Here is an 8,351-nt window from a genome sequence, read left to right as displayed (position 1 = left end):
TTGCCCCAAGAAATTTCTTCTTACAACTTACATGGAACAGATATGACATGATCACATGAAACGAAAAACACAGAATTTTTCTTACAACTAACGGGTTTTCAACAGGCAAAGCAAGAGTCCAAAAACAAATGATCGGTTACCTAGCTAATTCGATACACTAGAATTTTGCACTGCCAACCTGCATTTCTATAAAGTTGCTTCACATTAGCACACTTCATGGTGGAAACAATATTACTACTAGCACATTTTGGGGGAGAGTAAGGAGGATCGGCCTGGCATGCCCTGGTAAGCCTGGTAATGCTAGTGCAGCAGATGATCAAGAAAATTAAAATTGTGCAAGGAAGAAATTCAACACCAGCTTATTATGTTTACCTTCAGCATCCTACAGAATGACTGCAAAAGCTCGGAAAACCAACAAAACCGCCGGCCGTCATGGCTTCCTCTGATGGCACAAGTTCATGATTATTAGCAGTCCTTGTTAATTCCATCATTACCGGAACAACAGTCTGGAAGTCAATTTCAAGCTTTCTCTCCAACTGAAATCTAGCACTTAGCATCCAGTTGTATGTTTATCAACCTAGTATCACTTAGTACCACAAAACTGATCACCTGGAAATAAAAATTTCCTCGGTGTTCAAACAGAACTGAAATCAAAGGGTTATCTGGTTAAAATATCATGCTGAACGTTCAGGTAATGTTTAGTCTGAAAACGGATACACAAGGGCAAAACTATATCAGATAAACAGTAAAGGTACTGAAAACTCAGAAAATCAAATAATTTAGAGAACAAGATAAGCAAGTGTAGGTTCATACATATGAAGAGGCAACCAGTAGTTCAGTACATCTTGCAAGACCAACTCATCTCCTCCAAAACAACTCATTCATGACAGGTGGCTAGTCATCCAGAAGTTAACCCAACATGAGCATACAAAATATTTGCAACCTTTTAAGACAGTCCCACCCACAGATCTCTAAAGTTTAAAGGATAAGAAACTAGTTCATTTTAGGTGGCCACGTGTCCACTAAACTGACTATTTTGAGGCCTAACTCAAGATTAGCACATTAAATTTTGCGAGACTTGGTAGCCCTCTCAAAGACATCAAACATGAGAGCAGGACAAGATCGTTTGAGGTGTGCATACCCCTGGCTTGCCACCACATCGTTAATTCTGTTTGAAGAGAGGATGAATTCAACACAGGCATCTTTCAGCTTGCTGCATTGATGCTGATCAGCTAGCGCCAATGTCGTCGCCACGGTCTCAACGTCAAGGCTCTTGCAGAGAATACCTTCACATATCATCTTCATCCTGTCCATGGCATACCTGTCGGCAGCCACCAGCAAGTGCTTAACCATCTCTTGGTTCTCACCATCATCAAGGTCATCCATAGCGGGCAGCGAATCCGTGTAGATGAAGTGAAGCAAGGCCCTGAAAACAGGGGGCTCCATGTCTTCGACGATTATGTTCTTATTACTCGTGGCATTGGCAGCGCTCATGGATCCATAGAGTTGAGCATCAAAGACGGGCGATCGCGTGGCGAGCATAATCTTGTGAGCAGGGAAAACCTCGCCTTTAACCTCAAAAGTCACATCTGCTCCTCTCTTCCCATCCAGCAAATTTCTGAGGTGATTCGGCAGGTCCGACGGTGGCACCTCGATATGTGTGGCGGCCAACACGGTCTCCTCCTGCACCTGCGGCCACCTGATAACCTTGACCTCACATTCAATCACCACGGTGTCGTCCCGCAGGTATGGCACCGATTCGAGCGCACTCTGTTTGATGAACATGTCAGCTCCATAGCTGACATCGACGGAGGTGTAGTTGTGAGCGAAGCGGCGGATGAACGGCGACCATGCCTGCGCGCCGCCGCCCCCCGAGTCGATTAGACTGAATGTGTAGTTCGCCCTGACCTCGGCGTTCCTGGTGAGGAGCTCGAGGTAGACAGAGATGTAGCCATTGCACTCTGGGGATGAGTATCCATCGGGGTAGTAACGGACGCACCAGTCGTAGCCGCCGACGGCGAAGGTTGCGGACCGTATGTACTTGCCGACGCCCAAACCCTTGTGCAGATGGTAGCCGACGATCTTGAACACGTGCTTGCCCATCGCCGTGTCGGAGGTGCACGTAGACACGGTCGTCGGCAGCGATTGTTCCATTGCTCAAGCTGCGTGCGGCGACGGCGGCGGCGGTGGGGTGGGGTGTCCGCGGCGGCGCAGGTGGGGATATTTTCAGAGGGGATGGGGGGAGTGCGAGGGCAGAGAAGAAAAGCAACAAGAAGCAGCAACAAATTTTAGGCGGAGGCCCATCAACCGGACATCTTGGCCCACTTGCAACAGCATCTACACCAGCGGTACATTTCCCTTTTCTCAAGAAAAAAAGCTGTACATTTCCCTAAAAATCCCAGGTATAGATGGCTAACTTGCTTGTCAATGCCTAGAATTTATATAGTACTCTCTATATTAAAATTTAAACTTCATTAAATTTTGCCAACTTGATACTCCCTCCATTCCTAAATATAAGTCTTTTTAGAGATTTTTAATATAAACTACATACGGATGTATATATGCGTAGTTTAGGGTGTAGATTCACTTAATTTAGTCCGTATGTAGTCCATATTAAAATCGCTAAAAACATATATTTAGGAACGGAGGGACCAGAAAACAACATGAACATTTGCAATACTGTAATAAATATATAGGATGTCAAAACATATCTCCATAAATTTGTCAAAGTCAACAAACACTATTAGAAAAAGGGCCATTTGTCCCGGTTCTAGAGGGCCTTTAGTCCCGGTTCTGGAACCGGGACTAAAGGGTCGGTACTAAAGCCCCCCCCCCCCTTAGTCCCGGTTCTCTCCACGTGGCTGCTGTCTGGAGCTCCATCTTTAGTCCCGGTTGGTAACACCAAGTCACCAACCGGGACTAAAGAAAATTTAATGATTTTTATTTTTTTTTCAATTTTCAAATTTCTGAATTATTTTACAATTTAATCTCTAATCACCCCTCATCACTGCTCAATTTAACCTCTAATCTCTAATCACCCCTCATCATTCCAAATCATCTAACTTCCCGGCCAGTCACCCCTCTCACTACTCCAGCCTGAGCACACTTAACTTTCGGGTTCTATTCCCCCTCGTTTCCAAGTCTGTACTTGTTGTTTTCCTGACAATAGTAAGATGTCAACCCTATTAACCCTCAGGAGTTTAGCTTGAGCATGAAGTCACGCGTTACACTGTTTGAGTTTGAAACTATTATAATAATTTTTTTTAATTATTTAGTAACACTAATATTTCTTGAGTAAGTAGTTTGATCATAGTTTGACCACAGTTTGACCAGATTTGACCAAAATTCAAAAAAATGAAATAATTATTTCGTAACACTAATATTCTTGAATAATTATGTAGTAACACTAATACTTCTTGAATAAGTAGTTTGACCAGATTTAACCAAAATTCAAAAAAAACTGAAATTTGAGCATATCTTTTTTCCCTTTTAGAATTTGAGGATTCTAAAAAATTGCAAACAGACCGCAGGCAGTCAAAATCGTATATTAATTTTCGTGCTGAACATTTTGATATATTATACTTTTTTTCTGACATCGTATGCAAAAGTTATAGCCGTTTTACTTTTTCATGACACTTTTTTGCAAAACATGTCCAAATTTAAGTTTCTTAATTTTCCTAACTAGTAGATGTAGTAATATAACTACATCTCGAAGGATTTTATTTTTTGAAGTTTTTATCATTTTTTTTTCAAAACTGAAATGGCGATACACGAGGGAGGGGGGGGGGGGTAGAGTTTGTGAAATGGCCCTTTAGTCCCAGTTTGTGAAATGGTTCATAGAACCGGGACTAAAGGGTGCGATGCCCTTTTGTCCCGGTTCGTGTCTCAAACCGGGACTAAAGGGCCCATTTGAACCGGGACTAATGCCTTTAGCCGCTCGAACCGGGACTAATGCTCACATTAGTCCCGGTTCGTAATGCAACCGGGATTAATGTGTATATTACGCTGTGACCAAAGCCCTGTTTTCTACTAGTGAAAGTTTGACTTAACGAAAAAACTAATATGTAGAGTAAACGAAAACATAGGGAGAGCGAATTAAGAATGTAGGCCTAGTCATTCAGAAAGTGGGAGCCGACCAGTTTGATTCTTCGACATAATAAGATACTCGGTTTTCAAAATATGACGACTAGCTTGTCTTGTAAAATTTGGTCGTTGTGGGTGAGAAGTAAGAGGAAGATGGAGAATATGGCACAGCTTTGGCGCTGACCAATCACACATTTCTTTTTAGGTGTGCAGGGCTAACCCCTTCTTCAGGCCTAAATGGACACGTGTATAATAAGTTGACTAGTGGGCTGTGAGCCTAATGCATTGAGTCGACATTTTACTTTTCTTTGTTTCTTCCGTCCTTTTGGGCAGCCGAGCGGGTACAAACTGAACTACCCAAGCTAATTTCATCCTTTTAGTGTTTCTCACCGAATTTAATACCATTTTTTTTTCTCGTTTTAGTCTATTCCACTCTGTTGCTTTTCATACTTACCCCAACCCTACAAGGTTATCTCCGATGCGATCTCGATTTTGGGTCGAGATTGGTACCGATCTTCACCGTCTTGGTTGGCACTTCTTCTCACAGCATGACCTCTTTTTGTCTCGATGTGAAAGGTACAAAACATTAGATAATAGCTATTGGTAGTTTTATACAGTACATAGAAGTAAGATTTATTGTTTTAGGAAGCAGAGGCATTGGTGGATTCGTAGCTAGGCAAATAGCCATCACCATATATTATTATTAGAAATTAAATATACAAATAAGGAGTCGGAGATGCCAAAATGCAAGCGCAAATGATTACATACCACCACACTTTATTTAGAATTTTTCTTTCAAGGGGCACTTTATTTGGAGGCTTATAGAATTACGACGGCCTCATGTAAAGCTGTGCACTATTTTACAAAGTATGAATGTGACCGACTGGACTAGTTTTCGTTGTTAACCCAAACAGCAATCTCCTTCTCGAACTTGTCCATTGCATGTTTTTTTTTAGAAGAAAAGGGCTCGAACGCCCCGGTTCCATTGCATGCAACGAAACCACCGAACATGTTTTGTTTTGGAGCTACAAGGTGTGCGGGGAAAAACAGCAGAGACGCTGCCATTCCTGTACCTCATGTGGTAGCTCATGGACTTGGAGGGGATGTCCCCAACCATCGGTACGCCGCCGTCAACCCGCTTCGCCCATCCGAAATCTAGCGCGTCCTGCCCAACCCATTTGATGTCAGAGGCCTCGTACATCCTGTCCATGGTGAGAGGTGGCTGCCCACGCATAGAGGCCGTGAAATCAACCATCGACTCCATGTTGTCGTCTGTCATGTCACACTTGGCCTCGCGGATGAGTCCGAGCGCATAGCCAAGCGGGTTGAAGCACAGTTCTTCGGCGGTTGTGTGTACTGCAGGGTAGAAGAGTGCATTCCCGTAGAACCCACGTGGGACGAGCGCATGACGCTTCCACCTCCCACTCGCATTTAGAGAAAACATCAGGCGCACCCGCTGGTGGAGCTTGTAACCAAGTGCCACTGTGCGGCAACGCCACATGACCGTAGTCAGAAGCTCAAAGCTGGTGACCGGCGGTGTTAGGTGCGCGGGGGCATGCCTTCGTAGCGATGCCATGTCCCCTGGGCCGAAGAGGAAGAAGCGACCGACCATTTCTTCTAGCGGTGTTGACAACATGATGTCGTCGGCGGTGGTGCCTAATCGTTGGAGGAATTCCTCATAGGCCGGGTTTATGTGCGAAGGGATGTGTGTTGTTAGGAGATCCCTATTCCACACCGGCGATACAATTTGGGAGGCGTCACCCCTGGTACATGCCAAGTCAACGATACATTTTAGGAATTGGGTGCTGCTGTAGCCGTCGGCGATATTCTGGCATATGTGAAGACCAATCACAAATCCCCCGCATCTGAGTTGGGTTACCTACTCACAGTATCTATAAATAAGAAACGTTAATAATAATGTAAAGCGAAGGCTTGAAGACAAGCATAGCCTTTTTTTAATCTATATCAATGTTGTAGTCACAGTTGTTTTTAGTCATTTTCTGTTCCCAAATAAAATTTAGTAGCCAAAGGTATTTATCTTTGCATTGGAAAACAATAGGAGCGGCACAACAGTATGCATATGATTTGTAGCACGCGTACAGTTGAAGGCTACCTGCATGAAGAACAAGGGAACTCCAAGGACAACCCTAAGGTCGCCCACATCGCACAACAGTTCTTCTACGAATGGGCATGCTGCCAGCGGCGGTTCGCCAAGCTCATCCAGGGACACATCTGCCTCTGCCTCCACGAACACCATGCCATCCCCGATGCACTCGACAACTAGTCTACCCCCGGGAGCCTCCCGGAGATGGCCTGCGAGCGGGTAGTAGTGCACCAATGCCTCCGCAAGGGCCGCCCTGACAACTGCGCAACGAGGGATGTTTTTCTTAGTGGTCATTATGAACATGGTCTCTATCCACTTGATGCACCTCGAGCTTCCCAGGTCTTCAACGGTGTTCGTGTCAAGCCGTCTCAGTGGCATTCGCGCCTTGGTCATCCAGCTTCCCCCGTTGTGCGTCATGTTCTTCGTTGCCATCAACTCCCCGTCGTGTCTAGCAATTAAGATGTCTCAGTGTGCGATGCCTGTCAACAAGGCAAAGGCCATCAACTTCTGTTTCCAGTGTCTACTCGTGTAGTTAAACATCCTCTTGAAATTGTGTTTTCAGATGTATGAGGTCCTACCCAAACCTCAGTTAGTGGCCATAATTATTATGTCAGTTTTCTTGATGCTTACAATCGATTTACTTGGCTCTACTTTCTTAAGCTCAAAGCAGATGCGTTCAATGTCTTTCTTTAGTTTGAAACTCATGTTGAGCGTCTCCTTGGTTACAAGATACTTAATGTTCAGTCTGATTGGGGTGGAGAATATCGCAACCTCAACACATTTTTTGGCAAATTTGGAATTACACACCGCGTGTCATGTCCACATATACATCAACAGAATGGCGCTGCTGAACGTTAGCATCGTCACATGGTGAAAACTGGCTTAACTCTTTTGGCACATGCATCTGTACCTTTTCGGTTTTGGACTGATACTTTTTCTACTGTTTGCTTTCTTATCAATAGGCTTCCTACTCGAGTACTAAACATGAAAACTCCAATTGAATGCCTGATACCATGTCAAAGCTAGACTTTCAGAGAGGTACATGAATAGCATGCACATACAGGTACACGAATAGGTTACAGATGCACATATATATATATATATATATATATATATATATATATATATATATATATATATATATATATATATATATATATATATATATATATATATATATATATATATATATATAAAACAAGGATCGTTACAATTACATGGTATGTATGACAGGTCTAAACCTATTCGTATACAATATGGAGTCTAACACGCAAGGACATGGAGATCGGCGGGTGTGTGATCCCCACAGGACTTCATGGTGGCCGGCATGGCCATGGATGAGAAGACTTGGGGCCGACCACGAGAGTTCCTACGGGAGAGGTTCCTCACGGGAGGTGACGCGAAGGGGGTTGACATCACCGGCACCAAGGAGATCAAGATGATGCCATTCGGAGCCGGGCAAAGGATCTGTGCGGGGCGATACACCTCGAGAACTTGGTGGCGAGCCTAGTGTGTGTGTTCGATTGGCAGGCCGCGGAGGGGGAGGACGTGGACGTTGTCTCTGAGGAGGCCCAGTTCACCGTCGTCATGAAGAAGCCGCTCTGTGTTCGCCTCCTACAGAGAGCGGCTGTTTAAGTTTACCTGACTGAGAACAAGAGTACTAAAGGCTGCACTATGCAAAGATGTTTAGTTGCACATCCGTCATTACGCATGCAGCACCGTGCATCTTTTTGTGTGTGGATGTCGTGAGATCTTGATCGACTTGACTTAACCAAGTACTCCTCCGGTCTTTTTTGTCTGCATATAAGTTTTGTCTGAAGTCAAAGTATCTCTACTTTGACCAAACTTTTAGAAAGAAGTATAACGTTTACAATGCCAAATCGACGTTATGAAATGTAGTTTGACTTGACACAAATCTAATATACAAAGTAAAAGACCGGAAGGAGTATCCGTCAATTATATTGTTTCCCTCAAGAAAAGTATCAGTCAAGTGGCATAACATGTAAGAAAGAAAAAATAACTAAAAAGAAAAAATTACAAAACATCTCCCGAATAGCATCGATCGAAACATAACCAAGTATTAGTCGACTAAAATTTGGCGAGACCGTTTTTCCTTTAGTCTTGGGTTGCTTACCATGCAGGGTTTTAAATCTTGGGCGAGAAT

At 43.9% G+C, this 8,351-nt stretch overlaps 1 protein-coding gene across 1 annotated transcript; it reads right to left on the bottom strand.

Moving 5' to 3' along the window:
- Positions 1 to 810: 810 nt before the first annotated feature.
- On the bottom strand, positions 811 to 6,604 carry LOC123073705 (BTB/POZ and MATH domain-containing protein 1-like). Its single transcript, XM_044496758.1, has 4 exons — positions 6,373 to 6,604; positions 5,207 to 5,739; positions 2,309 to 2,389; positions 811 to 2,094 (listed from the first exon to the last, which is right to left on the bottom strand). The coding sequence occupies exons 1-4, from the start codon at positions 6,602 to 6,604 to the stop codon at positions 1,063 to 1,065; spliced, it is 1,878 nt and encodes a 625-aa protein (XP_044352693.1). The 3' UTR covers positions 811 to 1,062.
- Between the last annotated feature and the right edge of the window lie 1,747 nt (positions 6,605 to 8,351).

This window comes from Triticum aestivum, chromosome 3D (assembly GCF_018294505.1).
Source record: "Triticum aestivum cultivar Chinese Spring chromosome 3D, IWGSC CS RefSeq v2.1, whole genome shotgun sequence".
NCBI lineage: Eukaryota > Viridiplantae > Streptophyta > Magnoliopsida > Poales > Poaceae > Triticum > Triticum aestivum.
Note: the sequence above shows the minus strand (reverse complement) of the source record. Positions and strands in the feature narration are given on the sequence as shown.

Excerpts from the sequence above, each read along its gene's own strand:
- LOC123073705 (XM_044496758.1), bottom strand. The coding sequence starts at position 6,604 with ATGACGCACAACGGGGGAAGCTGGATGACCAAGGCGCGAATGCCACTG. Across the intron at positions 5,740-6,372 it reads TCTCCGGGAGGCTCCCGGGG|GCACCACCGCCGACGACATC; the intron begins GTAGACTAGTTG and ends TCCAACGATTAG. Across the intron at positions 2,390-5,206 it reads CGAAGCGGGTTGACGGCGGC|GGAAATGTACAGCTTTTTTT; the intron begins GTACCGATGGTT and ends TGGGATTTTTAG.